Below are 24877 nucleotides of genomic sequence, written 5' to 3'. Positions count from 1 at the left end.
CGCACCTTCGTACTTAATGGTCATACATTCGTGCTCCATTGTCGTACCTTCGTGCTTAATGGTCGTACATTCGTGCTCTAGTGTCCTACCTTCGTGTTTAATGGTCGTACATTCGTGCTCCAGGGTCGCACCGTGCTTAATGGTCGTACACTCGTGCTTAGTGGGTTAAAGAGAGAGAGAAAGACAGTCAAAAGTTCAAAGTTCTCTCTGCTCTTGCTTCACATCAGCTCATTTATCTTTGAAAGTATTTTTGAGCTGATGAGAGCAAGACTTTCTCAGAGAGTGGTTCAGAATCAGTGTCATACAAGCAAAACATTCAGTTACCAGACTTCCCACTGGTGTGCGAGATGAGCAGATGACTCAGTCCAGGAGAGAAACTTAGTCATTGACTAGGTTTGACCAGTCTTGTAACCCGCTCACTGGGTCTCGATCAGTTCCGAATCCAGACTTAGAGTTTCTGCTTTGTAGGCTTTTGTATTTTGAAGGCACAAACCTGAGTTCGATGTTGTAGTTGAGAGGACTTTGGAGGTACGAACGTGAGCTCTTTACTGTGGTTTATGTTTGTAGTTAATGTATTTTCAGAGGTACATAACCGAGTTCTGTATTGTAGTTTATTTATAATGGAGATTGCACCAGAGACTGACTGCTTATTTCTACCATGTGTCCCTTGACACCACGAGTTAACCACGTGTAAGCTGACGATGTCCTTCAGCCACGTGCAAACCTTACACTATCCTACAGCCACGTGCACCCTGACACGTTCCCTACCTCTCGCTCTACCACGTGCAACCTCACAATATTCCCCCGCCACGTGCACCCTGACACTACTAACACGTTGTCACCTGCAGAACTGAGGAAGAGCATCGGATTTGCCTCTCTCTCTCTCTCTCTCTCTCTCTCTCTCTCTCTCTCTCTCTCTCTCTCTCTCTCTCTCTCCTAAAGGAGACGTCACTAAGTGAAGAACAGCCTTCGGGGGTGGTAAAGCACTGTTTTGAGAGGAGGAACACAGAAGAAAATGAACACACGTCCCCAAAGGCATGACTTTGGTGGCACGGTTGGAAACTATGCCATGTTGAGGGAAACTCTCCCACGCACACAAGACACAACACCCAGACGTCGAGATGGTAAAACACACGACGTAGCGTCTCGTCGTGATGCTTAAGACAGTCCTATCCCCAGGTGACAGGAGACGAGGGACGTCCGTTCGAGCAGCGTCGCAGTCAAGCAACCCTCCCAATAATACTCGAGAGTTACTTTTGACAACGTTATTCTCCGAGAGAGAGAGAGAGAGAGAGAGAGAGAGAGAGAGAGAGAGAGAGAGAGAGAGAGAGAGAGAGAGATGAGGACGTCAGAGTTTGGTTCACTCGGACGTAGCAATAATAATGCAGGTGGGTCGGTCCCAGGGTTCTTGTACCCAGCACCTGGGAGAGGACACAGAGGACGGATGGCTGGCCAGCACGGTTGCACAGCTTTCTCTCTCTCTCTCTCTCTCTCTCTCTCTCTCTCTCTCTCTCTCTCTCTCTCTCTCTCTCTCTCTCTCTCTCTCTCTCTCGCCCTCTGAGTCAGTCCACGTTCTCGTGGTATTTTGGCCTTTCTTTACGACAATCAAAACCTGACCCTTATGAAATCTAGAGAGAGAGAGAATTTCTTGGTTTATAAACCCGGGTTCGACAGTAAGCATGTTCTCGACTGTGGATTATCACAGGCGACAAAGTAGTTTGGTGGTGAGTTGTTGTGAGTTTCCTCTTTGAGAAAGTAAGATAACATATGAAGCTTTGTAAGCGTTCCTGGAATGTTGTGAAATGTCTTTTGTCACGAGTCCTCTCTCTCTCTCTCTCTCTCTCTCTCTCTCTCTATATATATATATATATATATATATATATATATATATATATATATATATATATATATATATATATATATATATGCAAGGGTTCGTGATAAAACTCGTGTAAAGGAAATTCTATATTCATTTTTTCCACGGGATTCCAATATTCACACTCGTGTCTTGTCCTGAGGAAGGAAATGCCCCTGGAATTTTTATGCTGTTGTTCACTGTAACTTGCAGGAGCACAAACCTATCTGACTCCCTCCAGGTGGGGAGGGGGGGAGGGGTAACTATGATCCTACACTATTATAAAGCTGTAGTGATGATGATGATAGTGGTGTAGTGATGATGATGATAGTGGTGTAGTGATGATGATGATAATGATGGTGGTTGTATAAATGAAGATGTGATGAAGATGTAGTTCTGTGGTGACGACGGGCCTCTTAGGGAATATATACACTTGATGTCCAGGCATATATTGGAGGACTACAGTGACTCGGGTGTCATTGTCTTACGCATGTCGGGGCTTTGTCAAGGTCGTGGTGACTTGGTGTAGACCATCGCAACAAAGTGGTCTTGATTCCGCTGGTTTTCGATGGCGCTAGGCTCTCCCCCTCAGTCTGTCATGGATCGAAAAGGTCTGTCCTGTTACGCTCGATGATGCCCAGGTGAACCACGTCCGACCTGGCTCTTGGTCTTACACTCGCCCCTGAGTCACCTGTAGCCGTGACAACCATAGCTCCCGGTCCTGTAGCCGTGACTCACCCATAGCTCCTGCCCCTACACTCAGCCCTGTAGCCGTGACTCACCCATAGATCCCGGCCCTACACTCATCCCTGTAGCCGTGACTCACCCATAGCTCCTGGCCCTACACTCAGCCCTGAGGGAGGCAGGAGGGTGTGGGCTAATGTGTTCCCTGCAACACTCGTCCAGCAGCACACATGATGGCTTCTGGATCTGTAGCCATAAAGTTGAGGGTTGGGTGGAGCGGCGGAAGGAGAAGGAGGGGGGAAGGCATTAAATATAGTCATGACGGGCAGAGTGGAGGAAGGAGCGCCAGGATAGTGCCATCTTCCGCCGACTGGCCCAGGGGGAGGGCAGAGAGTGACATGAGTTAACCCGAGGGTGGGCCAGGCCCGAGGAGCCATCATGCCGGTTTCCACCCTCCACTAATGACGAGAGAGAGAGAGAGAGAGAGAGAGAGAGAGAGAGAGAGAGAGAGAGAGAGAGAGAGAGAGAGAGACTGACTTTGGGGAACAGGTTGAAGGATGTCGAACCCTCAGGGTCATCTCACACCAATTTCCCAGCTTCATGACAGTCATATCGTAACCTTTTTTTCTCCTTCTTTTGGCTGCGTCTCATCTTCCTCACATTTCCCGTCGTCGAGTTCCCTCAACCACATCCCATCGTGCGGAGTTACCAGGCTGCGCGGGTGGGACTGGAACCCTTAACCTCTGCCAAATATTCCCCACAGAACGTTCATGTGAACCTCAGACAGGAAGAAAAAAGGAAAAGGAAAAAGGCGCGGCACCTGCAACCACTTTCGGCCAGAGATAGATAGATAGATATATATATCTGTATATCTATCCACATGTGTTTCCATCTTTGCTTTTCTCACTGTTATATATATATATATATATATATATATATATATATATATATATATATATATATATATATCATCCCTGGGGATAGGGGATTAAGAATACTTCCCACGTATTCCCTGCGTGTCGTAGAAGGCGACTAAAAGGGGAGGGAGCGGGGGGCTGGAAATCCTCCCCTCTCGTTTTTTTTTTTTTAATTTTCCAAAAGGAGGAACAGAGGGAGGGGCCAGGTGAGGATATCCCACAAAGGCCCAGTCCTCTGTTCTTAACGCTACCTCGCTAACGCGGGAAATGGCGAATAGTTTAAAAGAAAGAAAGAAAAAAAAAATATATACGAAACATTTACATTTGTTTGTGTAAGTCTTTTTCTTTTTTTTTTCCGAAAGGTTTTTCCCGCACCTGTTGCGAAAGATCCACCAGGTCCCCAGCCTGGCTTAGACCCCCTTTGCTTACCTCTCGTCGGCCCATCCATCTCCCCCATCCCCTCCCCTCCTTCCCCACCTCCTCTACCCCCTCTACCGGTGTAGGCGGCGCGGGCGGTGCAGCGCGGGCGAGACGGGCGGTCGGTGTGGCTGGGTGAGAGGAATTAAAAAAAGGTTTAACTTGTTCTGGATGGTTGGAGGGGAGAACTCGCCCGAACCAACCATGTTATACGTCTGGTAGCACAGTGGTATTTGCCCGTGGTATCTGGAGTACCATCAGACACTGATAAAACCCTGGACCAGCGCCATGCATGTCCACGGGCCCAGCGCCATGCATACAAGAGCCCAGGACCAGCGCCATGCATGCAGAGGCCCTGGACCAGCGCCATGCATACAAGAGCCCAGAACCAGCGCCATTCATGTGCTTGCGACCAGTGTCATGCATACAAGAGCCCTGGACCAGCGCCATGCATACAGGAGCCCAGGACCAGGGCCATGCATACAGAGGCCCTGGACCAGCGTCATGCACACAGAGGCCCTGGACCAGCGTCATGCACTCCTAGTTTTCAGGAAGTAGATTGTGTCATGCTGATTATTGCGTACTAGGGAAAAGCAGTCTTGCCGGGGTAGTAACCAGGTAACAGATCATTCACCAGTGGTAACAAGGGTCTGTGACGAGGTAACAGGTCATTACCTGTAATAAGATGGGTCTATAATGAGGTAACAGGTAATCACCAATGGTAACATAGGTCTGTAACGAGGTTAACAGGTAATCACCAATGGTTACATGGGTCTGTAACGAAGTAACAGGCAATGACCAATGGTAACATGTCATTGCCAGTGGTAACGTAGGTCTATAGCGAGGTTACAGATCATCATCAATAGTCAAGTTGGTCTGTAACGAGGTAACAGATCATGGTCAGTAATTACCTTGGGCAGTAGTAAGGTAACGGTAGTATTAGTGGTAACGTGGGTCTGACTGTCTCTGTGTACACAGGTAACTGTCTTTCATTTCTGACTCAAGCCCCCACCCGTTGGCTGCTGGTAGTCCGTGCACACACGTAGCGCCTCTGCATGTCACGCATAACAATGAACAACACGTCCGTAACGCGCAGAACCTCGCTCTTTGTTGCTCTAGATTTTGTTACGGGGAGCGTTACGTGATAGCCCTGCCTCTGGGCAAAAATCTCTTAAGTGCTCTTAAGTGCTCCTAAGTAAGTCAGTAAGTTAAGTATTTTGAGTTATGCCATTTTTCCTATATATATATATATATATATATATATATATATATATATATATATATATATATATATATTATTGGAAAGGATCACATGTGATTATTACACGAAAGTGCACTTGGGAACTTTTCGTGTTTCATCTTCCCCGTGGACTCATAGGAATATATATATATATATATATATATATATATATATATATATATATATATATATATATATATATATATGGCGTGTGATTTTGTATGTATTTCATATAAGAATAATGAGATCCATCATTCCACATGTTGATGATGATTTTGTGAAGGTAGTAAAGGAAAAAAATTTTTTCCATAGGAATCCCTCATATGTTCAGCTTAACACACACTTGTACATTACAACCACAATCTGTTGATACCAGTTGCCAAGAATGCTCATGTGTTGTCTTTGGCGCAGGTGGTGTCTGCGTGATGGTGTGGCAACTGTTGGCACTGGTGGTGGTAGTGACAACAACGCCCGGGTTGTGCCATGTGGTTTGGACCCCTATCCTGCCAGCCTCACAAGGTATGTCTTCTTCTTCCAACCCAGCTTGCTCGTAGTTTCCTGCGTTAGCCAGTAGCGCCAGGAAGAGACATAGAGAGACCTCATTTCTATTTGTCTTTCATGTATCCACCAAAACCAGAGCCCCTTATCCACAACCAAGCCTTACAGACATCTCTGTAGTTTCCCTTGACCGTTTCAAATGTCCTGGTCCAGGCCACTGACAGCACGTTGCCCCCGATATACCACTTCGCTCCAATTTGTTCTATCCCATACACGATTCTCGCTCTCTTGCATATCTAGGCCCCAATATCTCTTTCTCGGTCTCCACCACTCCCTCCTTCCGTCCCCCCCCCCCCCCCTCCTTTTCTCACTCATGCATCCACTTACCCAGCCTCTCCTCATTCATCCTCTGTCCAAACCATTTCAGTACACACCCACTCAGCCCTGCCACACTCCGCTTGCTCCAACACCTTTATCTTGCCATTCCCTTCCTTACACGATCTTCCCTCCTCATACCACACATTGTCCTCACGCATCTTATTTCCAATACATCCATCCTTTTCTGTTCTTTTGCACTTAGGGTCCAAAACTATAGCACCGCATGCAACAACGTCGGAACCACCATACCATCACATATCTATCATCTTGCTTTCATAGACAGTGATCTCTTTTCGTGTATTTCTCAATGCACCCGGGATGTTTGCCTCCTCTCCCACGACCCTATGGTTCTCATTCACTCTCGAATTCCTTCTTTCACACACACACACACACACACACACACACACACACACACCGCCCGACAGCCTAGCCAGAGAAACAGGCCAGGAGAGTGCTTCTGTAATATCTAACAGACAAGATTGGTGTAGATAGATAAATAGATAAGTAACGGTTTACCAGGGTCAAGCATCCATTCGGCTGAAGATTCATAATTGAGGAATTACCTCAGTGGTAGAGAGGGTCATAGTAGCAACTCGTTAATTCATCACAAAAGAGCTTAAGATCGAGGTGGAGCCGGACACTTCCTAAGCTCTGGGCGAGAACAGAAGTGAATTCTATCTACATATCACATAAGGTTTCACAGACCAAATTTCATGGTTCGTACATCATACGTTTAGTGGTGATTCGTTAAACAGTCCTTGATGCCAAGTTACATATTGGTTGCAATGCAATAATATAATGTGTTGATATACATTATGTATTTAATGGTAATCATTAAGTGATGTAAAGTTACATGTTTGTTGAGCTGCAACGATACTGTGTTGGCATTTATTTAATGGCGGACATCAAGTGATGAATATTTGGACGTTGGTTGTGTTATAGTAATATAGTAGTTGATATACACATATCTGTGGGAAAACTAAGCTATTGGCTTCCCTAGCTGTGCATCTATTCGTGGGTTGTTTATGGTATTTACAGTAATGGGTATAGGACGAGTCTTGTACCTGTACAACACTGGTTGGTACAAAGAAATTGTGATGAAGGACGTCGGTCGGGCGATCGCCCCTCTGACCTTTGGTTCACGACTCCTGTGGTCAGCTGGGTGGGTCACACAACTCCTGTGGTCAGCTGGGTGGGTCACACAACTCCTGTGGTCAGCTGGGTGGGTCACACAACTCCTGTGGTCAGCTTGGTGGGTCACAACTCCTGTGGTCAGCTGGGTGGGTCACACAACTCCTGTGGTCAGCTGGGTGGGTCACACAACTCCTGTGGTCAGCTGGGTGGGTCACACAACTCCTGTGGTCAGCTGGGTGGGTCACACAACTCCTATGGTTAGCTGGGTGGGTAAAGGGTTGCGATTTCGTATAACTATTTCACAATCAAATTCGCTGGAGGTAGTAGACACACTTGTGCGAAGGTGTTTCGTTCAGTCAGGGGTAATCCAAATATGAAATGGAGAGAGAGAGAGAGAGAGAGAGAGAGAGAGAGAGAGAGAGAGTTTTGGTCGACATGTTGACCTGTAGACGGTTGTCTTTGAGCGCCAATGATACTCGTTCTCTCCCATCGAGGGTTGATGCTGGTGTGTGTGTGTGTGTGTGTGTGTGTGCGATTACTATTTACCTGTTACCTCGTCAGTGTTCCATACTCGTGTTGCCCCGTCTCTTGAGCTTGTATATATATATATATATATATATATATATATATATATATATATATATATATATATATATATATATATATGTGTGCCATGTCTTTATTCCTATGCGACTCTCATGAGTGTATGTTACTGCGTGAGTGTGTCAGTCCCTCTCTCTCCTTTTCCTCTCTGCACCTCTCTATATCTACCTCTCTCTCTCTTTATCCATTTATACCCAACATGCCTTATGGCTACCCCACCTCTCCCGCGGCGCGGACTCTCGCGTGGCAAAACAAGACGGATAATTCTTCCAAGTCCACAAGACTTCGGGTTATGTCCTCCCGCTGCAGACCGTCTCGGCGAGTGAACAATAGACGCCTGTCCTCCTCCGCCACCGCCGCCCCCGCCATCCGTCGGCACCACTGGTGGGCGAGACTCCAGTAGTACATTGTTATCTGTACCTTTGCTGCAGCGGTGAATAGAGCAGTGATCGACCTCGACGTGATATTCCGGGAGATGTTAACAAGACGTATAGAGACGCGGTGAACTGTGATGATCCCGCGACGCCGTTGAGGCACGAGGGAGGTGGCAGGCTCGTGGAAGACCGGCCTCACCCCCCCTCAGAGAGGTAATGAAGAAGGGTGGCAGGCGGGAGGCAAACACGACCCTCCGAGGGAGGTGGTTGGCAGAGTCGAATCTTCCAACGATGACACCCACACCTGGATCTGATCACCCACAGGAAATGCAGTTCGATCCCACTAGGGGCCCCCTGAGGACGCAGCCTGAACCCGTGTTAATAATGTTGACCCGTAACCTGCTTATTGACACACGTGGCACAGAAGGTGGGGTGATGTAGGGAAGACTGTGTGTGTTGAGGAAGTAGGGCACGGAAGTGAGTGGTGAAGCGAGGGAGGGTGGGAGTCGATGGTGAAGCGAGGGAGGCACGAGACGCAGCGGTGGAGGGAGGGAGGCGATGTTGTCAGTGTTGGGAGCGAGGGAACGTGTCGACGTTAGGGAGTGAATAAGCGGCCGAAGAGCGATGACCGACTTGAAACAATGGAGAGAGAGAGAGAGAGAGAGAGAGAGAGAGAGAGAGAGAGAGAGAGAGAGAGAGAGAGAGAGAGAGACAAGATAAACAGTTCCAGATTTTTACTAATATCGGCCGTGGATTGACTGAGAGGGAGAGGGTGTGTTAGCAGCGTGTGGAGGACGTCCCCTTAGTGGGGACGTCCTCCACACGCTTTATTGTTGCTGAGGCGATGATCAGCACCGAGGGAAGACATACACTGCCCCACTGCATGTGGGAAGACGGTCTGTGAAGACTACTGCGTCGGTCGTCTGTGGCGTCAGGTCTCACAGTAGAGGAGGAATTATGGTCTCTATCATTTGATCTCAGACCTCACAGCGTCATCAGTGTGGTGTCCATCCTCACTATATCATCTGAGAAAAGGATGTATGGTGTCCAGCATTATGTTATCATCCGGAGGGGTAGAGGTATGGTGTTTACCTTCGCTACGTCATCAGCAGGGGAGGAAGTATGGAGTCCAGAATTGCTATGTCATCATTAAGAGGGAGAGTATAGTGCCCCTTATCAATGTATTATCAGTATGGGAGGAAGTGTGATGTCTTGATTCAATACATTGTCAGTAGGGGAGGAGGTGTGGTGTCCAGCCTCGCTGTATCATCAGCTGGGACTGCCTTACCTCTCAGTAAGTCTTCTACTGGAACTAGAGTTTCATATTCCCCATCAGGGATTCATGTGGCCACAGAAATGCCACGCTCCTATATTATCCTAACCTCATAATTATCGGGAAAATTTTTCCCCCATTGTTTTCTGTACTGCAAATGACAATACCAGACCAGCCAGTAATAATGAACGTATTCTCAATATTTTTCCCCCACAATTTTATTGAAAAGCAGTGATTACAGGAGTCTATTGCTTTATATTCAGGCCCAAAAATTTATTAAACAGAATTTTACTAGTGTGGTGTATTATTTTCGTGTTTATTCTACTCTTTTTTCTTCTTTCTTCTGTTGATTCTTCATTTATGGTTAAAGGAAGTAAACAAAAAGGGTTTTAGGGAAGGAATTCACACACACACACACACACACACACACACACACACACACAGCTTCCCTTCTCGTACCCTTTCCATCCCACTAATCCAATCTTCACAGCATCTAACCCTTCCTTCTCTCCCACTGAACTTACCTTCCTTCCAACTAACACCATCCTGTCTTACCTCATCCTCCCTTCCCTTGACCCCTGCTCCATCACTCTAGCTTACCCATCTTTCCCTCTTCATTCCCAAAAAGCTCTTCCTCCTCAACACTTCCTTCCTTCCCACTAACCTCACCTTCCTTCCCACTAACTTCTACCTCCCTACAGCTAACCTGAGCCTCCCTCCCACTCACTACACCCGCCTTTCCTCTAACCTCCCTCCCTCTACCCTCTAACCTAGTGGGCGCCAGTGAGTGACATGTTATTAAGGCCGCCATGAAAGGTCTTAACTCCTATCTTCCAGTTTTACAGGTTCCTGGGAGACCGTAAGAGGCTCCGCTGCTAAAGTGGTGAACCTTTAAGTCAAAGGCAAACATTTTACACCTGCTATTTACCTGCCTCGCCCATCGCGCACCATTAGCGGCCTCGCGCCGTACCATTAGCAGGTACCTCTCTTGAGGCAGGGGCAGAAGAAGGGCCCCACTTGTCCCCAGCCCTCAATTATCCTCTTCCCCCCCAGCCCTCACTACACACAACCATCTCCAGCCCTCACAACACACTCGGCCCCCAGCCCTTCCAGCACACTCGGCCCCCAGCCCTTACAACACACTCGGCCCCCAGCCCTCACAACACACTCGGCCCCCAGCCCTCTCCACTCACCATTAATGTTTAAGTAGGGGTTAGGTGACCACAGGAAGCACCGCCAGCTGCTGCTGTAAGGCAAATGTCCTCATTCATGGATGAGAACCACCCCAAGGAGGCATCTCCAGCTGCTGCTGGTGTGTGTGTGTGTGTGTGTGTGTCTGTGTGTCTGTGTGTGTGTGTGGTTTTCGTCTGCTTCATACAAGGCGACCTAAACAAGCTTCGAAGTTAATCTGATGGTTGACGGATGAAATTCAACTCGAGTATATGATGAAAAGATAATGGGGAAAGGACTCGTGAAAAGAAAGAATCGATACGAATATCATCTTGCAAGAAATAAGCTGTTGGCATCTATTTGTGAAGGACGTGGAAGTCGACATCGTTCCAAATCTGTCGTCGGTGTTGCCATGTTAGGGGAATAGATAAAGAGGCTAACTGTCTGCTGTAAGATATCAGAGATCCAATCATGTCCATGGGTAAGGAAATGTCTTAACAAAACTGTTCATATCTTACGTTGGGTAGAAACTAGATCATGCTTCTCTAAGTTTGGTCACCGAGCTTAAAGAAGCACAAAGAAATGAAGGAGAAGGTCCAGAAGAGGACAACAAAGATGGTAACAGATTTAACAGGGTTGAGTTACAGGAAAAATGTGAGGATAAACATCTGTTCGTCATGGAAGAGAGAAATGTTCGCTGGTGATTTAATCATAACCTTAATATTCATAAACCGTTCGAAGACATGACAAGTGAGCGCATCCAGAAGGGATGCAAGAATAAAACAACCAGAGAACATAACATGGAATTATACCAGAAACTTATTGGACGACATGCGTCCTCAATTGGCATATGAATAGTGGATAAGTGGAGTTGTGGCGAAACTGCCAACGCTGACAGTAAACAGAAGTTTTAAAAGTTGTATGATATTAAAGTTCAAGTGATGGAGGCTCACTAGAACTCCCTCCCCGTACAGCATAGATAGTTGCATAACTACACCACACACACACACACACACACACACACACACACATACACATAGAAATATATGTGTGTGTGTGTATGTGTGTGTGTGTGTGTGTGTGTGTGTGTGTGCGCGAGCGCATATATACCTAATAAGAAACACCACTATTCGTAAATCGGCTCGTAAAATGAAAGAAAATAATCGGAAACAAAAGCACAGAAATGAAAACAGAAGCAGGTTCAGTACTGCAGCTCATAGTGAGAAATGTGGGGGGGCGCGGGCCCATATGGAAACCCCCTTCATCCCTCCCTTACTACCTGATGACGATGATTCTTGTCTGGTGGTCAGCAACTCTGCCCTACGTGTTCACCTCCTCTCTGTCTTGCAATTGGTGAGGATCTCTCTCTCTCTCTCTCTCTCTCTCTCTCTCTCTCTCTCTCTCTCTCTCTCTCTCTCTCTGTCTTTCTCTCTCTCTCTCTCTCTCTCTCTCTCTCTCTCTCTCTCTCTCTCTCTCTCTCTCTCTCTCTCTCTCTTTCACAATATCTTCCTTGTGATGCTTTGCTTAGGCTCCTCCTCACGTCCACGTCTTCTATAAGTGTCAGTCACTGTTCCGAACGTACCTCCAACTATTCGCAAAGTTCTTGCTTCACCTGATTCATTCCATGTCCCAAGGCGTCTCGACTTCGTGTACAGGCCAAAGGGATGATGATCCCTAAGAACGAAACGCTTCGAACTACTGATTCGAATATTCGGGTGATCCCCTTAAGAGCTGGGGAAGTTTATACTATGGATTCGTTGTTTTTGCTATTGAGTCGTTTACTGGATGACGTCACACTACACGACGAATGACATAAGGTTATGACGTCAGGCATCCGTGGGGGCGTTCAAAAGGGTTCGATTTTCCTCTTTCCTCACATCATACCTTTTTTTTTGGGGGGGGGGGAGGGGGAGGTAGACGGAAACCTCATTTCCCTCTCATATTCTCCGTGGCTTTCCTGTTTTCAGCTTCAAAGGACGAGGAAGAGGAGGAGGAGGAGGAGTTCAGTGCTCCTCTGGTTCTTGTTTCCAAAAGCAGTATTCCCGACACCCTCGCCGTTGTTATCTTTACTTCTCCGTTACCACCGTCAGAGACGCGCGCGTCGTATTGCAGATGCTGCTGCTGCTCCAAGCGGCAATGCTGAAATGTCTCTATCGCTTCGAGTGTGTGTGTGTGTGTGTTGTCGCTGCGTTACGTAGTGTTATGGCTGATGCAGGGTGGGTGGAGGAGTCTTCCGATGTGATTTTGGCGGTGTTGGAGGAATCTTCTGATATACTGTTGGAGATAGTAGAGGAAATCCCCTAATATCATTGTTGGTGATGGTGGTGGTGTAGGAGGGGCCCTCTGATCACTGATGGTGGTGTTGGAGGAATATTCTGGTCGCCCTCTATCGGTATTGATGATAAGGTATCTGTATGTTATCTACATCGGTATCGCTCGGCGAAGCAACGCCGACAGGAGAAGCGAGTGAGTGGCACTCCCGAGCGACTTCGAGTGTCCTCTTCAGTCCGGGTAGCTTCGTCAGCCCCAGCGATGTGTAATGGTGGTATTTCTTCAGCAGACGCACCGTCGGTATACGTGGGTTGTTGGAGGTAAGCCTTATGCGACAGGACCATCATCATCATCATCCTACAAGCTTATGACTGCACGTTTCCCCTTCCTACGACCAGCTAGCTGTAGGTGTCAGAACAGTGTCGTATCCTTCTCTCTGATTCGTCTGACGTAGAGCGTTGTATCGGTTTCCGTGCAACACCACCCCCTCCCAGCGAGAGAGGAGAGCCCCGATGGGGAGCGACCTTCAAGATGATGTCCAGGAAGGTCTAGCCCCATCTCCCCATCCCCGAGAACCCGATGCCTTCGTAAACCACGAACTCGCTATTCTTAGCTCGTTCAGTCTTGGTGGCTCGTTTTGCCCTCATAAAGAAATTACGTAAAACGCCAACACCAGAGGACAAACCCCACCCACCCAGTTAGCCTAGGGTGATAAACTCGCTGACTTTCTGAGCGCGGTATTAATGCCTCTGACGACCGTATCCAAAAAAAAAAAATCCCATTGTTTTATGACAGTGTGTCCGTGTTTTATATTGTCACTGCGTTGTTTAATGGTTTGAGGATGAGGCAATATAGAATACGAGAGTGGGTGAGTGTGGTTTGTGGCTAAACCATGGAGGCTGCCACAACGGCTATATTATTTGTGTGTCAGTTCGTTAACCGAGTCACAGTATGATCATGTCTGGTCGGGTGGTCAATGGTGTCTGTGGTTCAGGGGGAGAAAAAAAGAAAAACACAGAGTAATCCATATAACAATAAGGATATCATATACGATAGTGAAAGGCAGGTCCAGGAAAATGTTAACCTCACTGACGCAAAAGACGAAAGCTGGAAATATGTTCAAACATCTGGTAACAATGTTTGACAAGGATGGCGTGGGCGAGCAGAGACTGAAAGAAAGATACTGCAAAGAATATGACGTGTATATTCTCTCTAGGGCCTCAGGGTGGTGAGGGAGCTAATCCTGGCTTATGCAGGATGCGTTCGCGAAGGGAAAATTTTATCCCGCCTCTGCTTCATCGTAAATACATAGAAATACATAAACAAAGGGATCGGCACGAGATGTGAAACCTAAAAAAAAATGATCAAATGAACACAGAAAAAGACATTTAGTGATGTCTGACCACTAGAAATTAGTTTTAGGGCCAGGGACCACTAGGAAATGTTATGAATGAAGGCAAATTATATCTTGGGGCTTCTCTGAACGTAATCAAATCGTAATTAGATCAGGACGTAATCAACAGAGAGTTCGTAATCTAATCTAAACCCTCACCTTTAGCCATACACTCCATCCGAATGACGCTTGCATATAACTCTCTCATGGCAGGTTCCTTCGTCGCATCATAATATGGGTCAGCAATGAAGGTAGGAGATCTAACTACTGAAGGTAGGAGATCTAACTACTGAAGGTAGGAGATCTAACTACTGAAGGTAGGAGACCTAACCACTGAAGGTAGGAGACCTAACCACTGAAGGTAGGAGATCTAACTACTGAAGGTAGGAGATCTAACTACTGAAGGTAGGAGATCTAACTACTGAAGGTAGGAGATCTAACTACCAAAGGTAGGAGATCTAACTACTGAAGGTAGGAGATCTAACTACTGAAGGTAGGAGATCTAACTACTGAAGGTAGGAGATCTAACTACTGAAGGTAGGAGATCTAACTACTGAAGGTAGGAGATCTAACTACTGAAGGTAGGAGACCTAACTACTGAAGGTAGGAGACCTAACCACTGAAGGTAGGAGACCTAACTACTGAAGGTAGGAGATCTAACTACTGAAGGTAGGAGACCTAACTACCGAAGGTAGGAGATCTAACTACTGAAGGAGTGTAACTCCACTGTAATAAATTCTATATGTATATCAAGCTAGACTTGCTGAGAATAGTGGTGAGGTCCAGCACCCCTCAGAACGATGCAGATGGTGAAGCTATCAACAAGTGGTTCCTTATCATAATGATCATCAAAATATATATAAAAAAAAAGAGATAATAAAGAATGAAAGAAAAACCTATGCTGTCATAGACTAGTTATTCACAGCTGTCCACAGGCTTGTCGGAGATGTACGAGAGTGTAGAATCTTTGCGATGTCTCTCGTTGCTGATCGAGGACTGAAGGAACCGCGAGGCCTTTCGGTAATGGGTCGAGACCTGTGCGAGATGCGAAGCTTGTAGTGACCCTCGAGACTTGTGAGAGGTGCGAGGCTTGTCGGAGCCTTTCAAACGTGTCAGTGTCGAAGCCATAGTAAGTGCTGTCCCTTCCCTTCCTCTCCTCCTACTGTATACATCTCCCTACTGATGTCATCATTGCGAATTCGGCAATAATGGGGGGGCACTCGCACCCTCTGTGTCCTCGAAAATCACAGTTACCGTAAAATTTCCGACATTTAATTCGTCCTCAGAACAAGTGCTCTACAGATAACGAATTTTCCATGCGATAAGCGATTTCAATAAATGATAAACCAACTAAACACATATTCGTGGAAATCTACATTTTATCGAGGACTTTTTTTGTAAACTGAACTCTAATTTGGTGCAGAACTTCGGTAAATGTCCCTCTACCAAAATATCAACTTCAGTTGAGATTTTACCACTAAATTCCATTACCTTTTTCTTTTTTTTCACAGTTTCTGTGATAATTTACAGGATTTGGTTGTAAATGATGACATCCAAAGACCGATACATTGACCGAGAGAGAGAGAGAGAGAGAGAGAGAGAGAGAGAGAGAGAGAGAGAGAGAATGTGTGTGTGTGTGTGTGTGTGTAAAAGACTCGAATCATGTTAGTGATGCGGTCGGTACACGCTTGACTGTTTTAGGTTGTGTGAGTGAAGCTCTCCTCCCAGACCAGGCCAGGAGGAGCCTCACCTGCGACCACCACACCACGTCCCCAGGGAGTTGCTAACAACAGCGAGTGACACATCCATCAGGGAAAACTATCTTGACAATATTTTCCACCGTGTGACTGAACCTATTTTCAATTACAGAGTTCCTCCGCACTGAACGTTCGTGCGATAGATGTTGCTCTGGCTCTCAAGCATGTGAGAACTCTTATGCCAGGCCAGGTCGTGTATCAATTCACGTCAGACTCCCGAATATTTTAAGAGTCAGTAGAATCATCCGATGTTACTGGATGGCATGCCATCAAATGATCATTCTACCGTCGCTACAATTTCTTACTCTCAAATTCTTTGACCATCATTTCGTCCAAGGGTTTCGCAGCATCTTCCAAACACACTCCTGAGGTCCTACTTGAAGACACAGGTTTGCTGGGATGTGTTTATGTGAACACAAGTATACAATATGCCATAGGACCGTGGCTGTATCATCAACCACCCTTCCTTATACATTAATGAAGTGGTAAATGAGTACGAGGCTTCGTCTGCTATCACTAGTAAATCCCATATGGTCCATTCCCATAGAAACACCAGCAGACCCACATGTATACAGTAATGGAAACAGTTATCACTATTTCCAACGGCGCTATGAGTGGCCACTTGGTTTCGACCCACGGTAGCGACCATACATGTAAGGTACAGACCTGAGGAATCTGGTTTATGTACGTACTACACCAAGAGACGAAGTTAGGATACTGTGTCTCTCTGGATCCTGTGCTTAACCTCGTAGGGATACAGTGATGAAATAACACCTTTGCTACCGACTCTTGGCACTATGTTCACGGCCATGAGGAATAGGGAAGGGATGGCGAGAGAAAACAGGGTTGCGTAGGGGGGCCCCTTGTCTCGGGAGATCGGTGAGGGTAGTGTTGGAACCTGCTGGTGGGGGACGTGGCCGGGAGGAGAGAGGTATCGAAGGCTGGGGTTCAGGTCGTACCTTCATCACTCGTCTGACAACACTTCATAACGTCCCTCAAGCCTGAGAGTCTTCCCACAAGGGAAGGGGGACGGGTCTGTCTTCCCACAGGGGGATCGTCTTTCCACAGTGTGGGGAAAGTGTCTTCCCACAGAAGGTTTTCCACAGGGGGGTGTACCAAACACACTTCCCACTCTAGCCAAATTTCCACGAGTAAACATTAATCTTTGGCTGAAAGAATACATATATTCATCATCCTAGTCGAGAGTAAGAGCCTTGAAAACATGACAGAAATACAGTGAAAGAAGATACGCTTGTGAGAGAAGCAGGAGAGCAGACAACACCAGTTTGATCCTGTTGGAAGTGACCTTAACAGCCGGGTAACTTGAGTTTGTGTCTAACGATAAATTCGCCGTTACAGTGTCAGCTGTTACGTGGGTGGTTTGGTCTACTGCTACGTTACAGTTAGTGTTACAGTGTCAGCCCTTGAGCATAAGGTGTCTTACCGTCACTCACGTTACAGCCACTATTACAATGTCAGTCGTCAGCTTGGGTGTCTTCCCTTCTCCCCCCCCCCCCCCATTATAGCTACTGACACACTGTCAGCCGTCAGTAGTCAGAGGCATCAGCTTGAAAACATGACATATCTTACCCATTCGTTTACGGACAAACACACACCCACCCACCCACACACACACAGACACACACACACACCCCACACACACACACACCCACACCCATCCACACACACCCACCCACACACCCACGCACCACCATCTTAAAGAACACTATGCAAATTTCAGATTCACATTGTGACGACCGTTTCTTTCTTCTTCAGAACCGCCTCCTCTATACAGTATTTTCGGCAGAGAGAGAGATACTGTCTGGCCAAAGAGACAAAAGATATATTTCTTTTTCCTCTCTCTCTCTCTCTCTCTCTCTCTCTCTCTCTCTCTCTCTCTCTCTCTCTCTCTCTCTCCTTTTTCTTATTCTTCCCCGAGGTCTCGGGGTCAGAAGGACTGATTGCCTCTCCCGGCGTGTAAGGGAAGCCAGAACCTGAGCATTGCTCTTGACAATCGGTGAATATTTAAGACCAAAATGTGCTCCTCTGGCCCAACGTATTTCACGAGGGGGAGGAAGGAGCTTAAGGGTGTATAGCTCCTGCTGGTGTTGTTACTGCTGGTGTTGTTACTGCTGCTGCTGCTCTCTCGTGCCCTCACGGTATCCGGTCACTTCTTTATGAACACTTGAACCCTTACCCTGATCTACTGAGAGACGTTCTATTGTGATTTTTAGGAGTGTTCGTGAGAGCAGCGAGACCCAGCCACGTTAAGATCCTCCCCCTCGGAGATAACCTGCTCTCAAACACCCAGGCAAACTGAAGTTAACGTGTGGGGACTTGGCTCACTGTTCTGCTGGAAATGAGGTCCCCCCCGTGTGTGTGTGTTGCCTCTCGACTCTGTGGACCCTCTCCCTTCATATGACGTGTGAAGTCAAGCGAAGAGGCTCCATATCTGAGGGCGTTGGGCTTGCTTCTTACGATGTCCATCGACAAGAGAAGGGGGTCATATGCTGACGTGTAATACTGTGAGGGTCGCATGTCCAGACACCCCACCCAAACACACTGGTTCATCCTACATTCAACCCAGGTGTTCATCCTTCCCTCGGGGCTGGTCAGTAGATGAATACCTGGCATAGGCTTAGACGTGTGTGTGTGTATATATATATACATGTATGTGCTTACATACATAGGAGTAAAACCATGATGCATTTATGCAAGATAAACAGACGGGGCGACACGAGTGTAGTAAAACTCTTTCCCCGTAATACACCAAGAGTAATCATATACACACACGAGCATTATGATCTATAACACCCAAACCGTATTGAATCAAGCTTGCTGGTAATCCCTTCTGCACTAAACTTGCATTGATTAAAAACAGAAATTGATAAATTCAGTATTTTTTCTTCTTTTTTTAGGTCGTAAAAATCACGCACGAGTTTCAGTTGTGGGTGTCTATCGTCAGTGATGGCAGGGGTGGCTGTGTGATGGCAGGGGTGGCTGTGTGATGGCAGGGGTGGCTGTGTGATGGCAGGGGCGGCTGTGTGACAGGGCGTATGTGTTGGTTACACCAAGTAAGCTACAGTGGTGGCGCATGACACGTTGCCTCTACATGTCCCTCCCCAGGCATGAAGTAATGCATGGGTCTAACCTGGGTTGATCCCATGTACTATGAGAGAATGAAAGAAAGTATATATATATATATTGGTGGGTCCATCTGACTGACATTTTACGCTTGCATCTCGTTTGCAGTCGTTAACTGAATGGCTCTAGGAATTTTACGTGTGTATGTGTGTGTGTGTATGTGTGTGTGTTACTGCATGAAAGTCATGCAGGGATGATACTGTGTATGATTCAGTCGGTCACAGTGCGCTGTGGATGAATATTTACAGTCCAGAGCAATGACAGTGATACTCTCAGCTTTAAGTGCCTCAAGGTCTCCCGATTTATGAACTTTAAATTGCAAACTTGCTGCATTGCAATGAATATATATATACACTGGAGTATACTGGTGTATATAAATTAATAATGGTGCCGCTGGATTCCACCCGCCTGTGGTCACGCTGCAAGTGAAAGAGTCACCTACGTCGAGGTTGTGCCATTGTCTGTAGGCGAAAAGGTATCCAGAATCGTCGAAGACACCCTCGCGCACTCAAGACGAGCCCCAGTACTCCCCTACTGCTGGATTTAGGACAACCTTGCAACTGCAGGATCTCCCGGGGATATAGTAGTCCTGGAGTCAGAGCGTCAACCTGGGGCGAATTATAGATAGATAATTGATGTTCCTGCAGTGTGGGGTAACATGGTGTACATGGCAGATGATGGCTTGGGTGGCATCGTGCTTGCGCAAGCATAATCGTTACGCTTGGAAAACAAAGTGAATCCTGTGCCTGGTGTATATACCTTAACCACAGGTGTAAACGTAGATGTTCACAAAGAGTATATGATGAGGGTTCAGACAGTCAGACAGACAGACAGACAAATAGACAGACGGCCAGACAGCCAACCAGCCAGCCAGACAGATAGACAGCCCGACAGCCAGCCAGCCAGCCAGACAGACAGACAGACAGACAACCAACCAGCCAGCCAGACAAATAGACAGCCAGACAGCCAGCCAGACAGACAGACAGCCAGCCAGCCAGACAGACAGCCAAACATCCAGCCAGACAGACAGCCAGACAGACAGACAGACAGCCAGCATCAGGTTTCCTCACCTGCGCCCCCACACGCAGCACTGTGGACGTAACTAAGATTCCGTCGATACTGACCCCGACAGCCGGTGAGTGAGGAGGTCCCGAGGGGCGCGACACTGCAGCTGTGACCAGGACAGTGTGCTGTGAGGGCACATCAGTCAACTGCCTGTAACATGATACTGCTTACGACTGTAAGTGAGGGCACATCAGTCAACTGCCTGTAACATGATACTGCTTACGACTGTAAGTAGTCACCCTTTGGGGTACAGCGTTGTGCAGTTGGCTACTGTACCGGTTACATGAACACCATACATCCGAAATACAGAGAAGATATCCTTCTCAATAGGTCAAGCCATCTGTCTCCTGTTCAGGTGGCCATTGAGGGGGTCGTATACATAGCAACAGAACCAATCTCTGTTGTTTGAAGGGAAAACTCCCACATCCCAGAGATCTCACACACACGACCGTGCCCGCCCTTGAATCTCTCTCTCTCTCTCTCTCTCTCTCTCTCTCTCTCTCTCTCTCTCTCTCTCTCTCTCTCTAGACGTGTATGTGATCGTATGACCGTCTTGTCAGTATAGAAAATTGGAATCTATAGTATATAGCATGGAGGCCATATATATATATATATATATATATATATATATATATATATATATATATATATATATATATATATATATATAATATATGAAGCATTATGAGAAGCCAATATGGAAAGGCTGTGAATATATCTGTATATCTCACTCTTGTTATGGCCGGAGCCGACGCAAAATATGAAGGCATCAGGTCGTTCGTATTTACGAAACCAAATTGAACGTTTGGGGGAGGACTTATCTGATAACTCTGAACCTCCCATGAATGTCGACTCTGCTGCTGAAACACAAAGCGACGGATAAGTAATAGGAAGTTGGAACATTTGTGTTGCGCTTTATTCTCCACCCAACACCCCATGTTTATTGTTTGCCGACGCCTTCGCTTTCCTTGCAACAGCAGTCTCCATGGCCACCAGCGGGCCACTTGGGGGTAAACCTGTGTATTCCAAAAGAACAGATGTGTTTGATAGGTTTTCTCATGTCTTCTTTTCTCTCTCAGTCGATATACAAATTAGCCCCAAGCTAGACATCATTCTGAGCGACTTTTCTACTGTATTTATTTTTTTCTTTCAATCAAATGCATTTCCTGGACTCCTTAAGATTCACACTTTGAGGAACCCCTCACTTTTTTTTTTCACTGAACAGTGAAAACTCTTGGTTATCTAACCTTTGACTATGGCCTCTACTGGTCCTCACATGGCGTACTGTACTGCTCTCGTATTTCCCATATTGAGGCTACATTGGCCCTCAGATGGAATACTGCTCTCATAATGCCTTTACGAAAGGCCATATTGGTCCTCGTATGGAGTACTGCTCTCACATTGCCCTTATGGAGGCCCATATTGGTCCTCACATTCAGTAATGGTCTCGTATTACCTTTATAGAGACCATATTGGCCCTTACATTAAGTACTGCTCTCTTTATGCCCTTCTGGGTGCCATATTGGCCCTCAAATGGAACACTGCACTTATATTTCGGGTGGCGCGGGACAGTCCTCTCTCTCGACAGTCTTGTCACACTAGAGACTCCCGTGCTGTTGCAGCCCAGGCCCCTGTGAAATTAAATTCGTCCAGCCAACATTACGTGGCTGCGCAGGTGGCTGCTTCCCACCACCTATTCCTAATGTCCCAGCACTTGAGTATCATCCTCCTCCTCATCTTTCGTTCCTTTCAGATGTAGACCATAACACAGTCCAGTAACACCTGGGTGTGAGTGTCTTTATCATGGGTTTGTCAGGCGAGAATTGCTCGTATGAGGTGGAGGTGGTCAGCTGCCACGGGTTTGCAGTAGGTTGTTGGATGGTTAGTCAGTCGATCGTGTGACTGGACATGAGGCCCACTAAATTGCCAGGGTCAATGAGGCAGGTCTATGTCACGTTAATACATACATCTACCCACCGAAAAATCCTGAACACCTGCTTTAGGATTTTAAGGATGATTTTAAGATCACATACACACTTATTATGTATATGGTCCTTAAAGTGCATTTATGTATATGGCCCTGAAGTACATTTATATATATGGCCCTGATGTACATTTATGTATATGGCCCTGATGTACATGTATATGGCCCTTAAGTACATTTCTGTACATGGCCCTAAAGTACATTTATGTATATGGCCCTGAAGTACATTTGTGTATATGGCCCTTTAGTAAATTTATGTATATGGCCCTTGAGTACATTTATGTATATGATCCTGATGTACATTTATGTATATGGCCCTGATGTACATTTATGTATATGGCCCTGAAGTACATTTATGTACGTGGCCCTGCTGTGCATGTATGACAGTGTGTCATTGTAGTGTAGCCTGGTGAAGGCCCGACCCATCGATTCATCCTGAGAGAAGATATCATACATTTCAAACACGTATGTTCATCTCCGCTCAAACATATTTCATGTAAATACTGCGTCAGTCCAACAGTCAGTCCCGGAGCTTGCCATACATTGCAGCGAGGTACGCGCTGACTCCTGCAGGCGAGCCAGAGTGGCTAGATCCTGTAGGTTTGACTAGCACTTCAACAAACCCTCAGGATCTGGACGACTCCCCCCCACACCCACCACGACATAAACACCAGCAGGAGCCAGCTGGCTCAGCTCCCGGCTCTCTCCATCTGACTAACGTTTCCTTCCTCCCCACTTTTCTCTCCCCACTAATTCCTTCCCCCTGGGCCGCCAGCAGAGGGCTCTTTACCCACATAAACAACGAAACCCCCAGGCACTTATGTCTGGAGGAGGAAGGTGGGGGGACGAACAAAACCTTGGCATATGACACATTCCTCACCAGCCCGCCACACTCGCGTCTACGAGGCGGCCGTGTGTAGGGGGAGGTTCCCCCTCGTTCAGTGGGAACAAGAAAAGATATTCTTTTCTTCTTCGACCAGTATGGCCACCAATCACTCATGCTGGACACTCTAGGAGAAGAAAATGAGGGGTCGTAAACGTTCTATTGCATGTTCTCTCGCTCAGTGTTGAAGGAAATAAGTCCACGCTGGGTTGAGCACTGGCCTCAGACACAAGAAGTGAACAAGGGAAAAAAATTGATGTATATCAAAGGAAAAGGCAGGTCGATAGTCGTCCATATTGCCTCGGATCGCAATACAGATTACAGTTCCTGTATGCCTGTGATGTTCTGTTTCTTCGCTTATGTTACAGAAACGGTAATTCCACATGTGAGTCTCTGTGTGAGGTGGGCGCAGACGCTGATACACACTCACACACACGCCACCTCTTCCATCAGTTCCCGGCAAATGGCAGGAGACCTATGAAAAAAAGAAATAAATCCCGTCTTAAGAACAAAAGACAGAAGCAAGGAAGCAGCAGAAGATGAAAATCGTGTACACTACATAAGTGTCAACTTTCCTACTGAGGCATAAAGTGGCATAAACCTTACGGCCTCTTAAAGTCTCCTGTGTGTGTGTGTGTGTAACACTTCTTGCTTGTGCCAAACTCACTGCTTCCCTCCAGAGGGAAAGGGTGTGGGGGAGGGTCTTCCCTCTCCCCCTACACGGAGGTTGTCTGGAGGGTAACGTTGTAACATATATACCTTCACACACTGTCGCAGGCGCCACAACAGACACTAACTCTCTGGCGCAAGATGTGTACCCTCGAGTATGAAACACTCACATACATACACACACACACTCTCTCTCTCTCTCTCTCTCTCTCTCTCTCTCTCTCTCTCTCTCTCTCTCTCTCTCTAGACAGATAGATAGATAGATATTGGGTGTATATGTGTATATATATGTGTACCTACCTGGTGTTGCCAGACTCTCCATCTGTTTTTGGCTAATGCACGAGCGAAAAGTCACCTTCAGCGAGGTTGTATCAGCGGCAGGTGGTGGCGAGAGCGCGAGCACAGTCGGCCTCGCTTCAAAGACGTCTCCACCACGTCGCTGCTTCTGAGGGTACAGCAGACACGAGACTCCTTGTATGTGCGCCATAAGATGGCTGGCTTCTGGGGGTGATGAATAATAATGGCTCCTGGAGGTGATGGATAATAACAACAGCATACACTATACCTCCATCAAATATTCAACATTATTCATTTTCTTCTTGGCGCCTTTTTTTTTTATTATTATTCATTCAGTCCTCCTCTCTATAATAAACTCCTTGTCTCAGTCCTTCATTTGTTTTTTCTCCCTCCCGATTTCAATCCTTCTTCTCTGTGTGCGCTCCCTCGCCCCCTCCATCGTAGCTAAGCCTTGACTAAGTATGACAGTTTATAACGCTATTCTTTACCCAGGAGAGTCAACACCAAGACTCATCAACGTGACACTGGGTATTTTATGGGCCGCTTAAAAACACTGGCTGTACATAGCCGCTAAGTTTGAAATATTTGGCTGTACATAGCCGCTAAGTTTGAAATATTTGGCTGTACACAGCCGCTAAGTTTGAAATATTTGGCTGTACATAGTCGCTATGTTTGAAATATTTGGCTGTACACAGCCGCTAAGTTTGAAATATTTGGCTGTACATAGTCGCTATGTTTGAAATATTTGGCTGTACATAGCCGCTAAGTTTGAAATATTTGGCTGTACACAGCCGCTATGTTTGAAATATTTGGCTGTACATAGCCGCTAAGTTTGAAATATTTGGCTGTACATAGTCGCTATGTTTGAAAT

The 24877-nt window shown here is 46.6% G+C and overlaps 1 protein-coding gene across 2 annotated transcripts in view; it reads left to right on the top strand.

Annotated features, from left to right (window-relative positions):
- The window catches only part of LOC139746460 (uncharacterized), a 370524-nt gene that overhangs the window by 137291 nt on the left and 208356 nt on the right, over positions 1 to 24877 (top strand). For both annotated transcript variants that reach the window (XM_071657717.1, XM_071657716.1), the window contains exon 3: positions 5525 to 5632. In XM_071657717.1, coding sequence (XP_071513818.1) covers positions 5525 to 5632 — 108 coding nt within the window. The remainder of the gene's footprint in view (positions 1 to 5524; positions 5633 to 24877) is intronic.

The sequence above is a fragment of the Panulirus ornatus genome, chromosome 65 (genome assembly GCF_036320965.1).
Source record: "Panulirus ornatus isolate Po-2019 chromosome 65, ASM3632096v1, whole genome shotgun sequence".
Lineage (NCBI taxonomy): Eukaryota > Metazoa > Arthropoda > Malacostraca > Decapoda > Palinuridae > Panulirus > Panulirus ornatus.
Note: the sequence above shows the minus strand (reverse complement) of the source record. Positions and strands in the feature narration are given on the sequence as shown.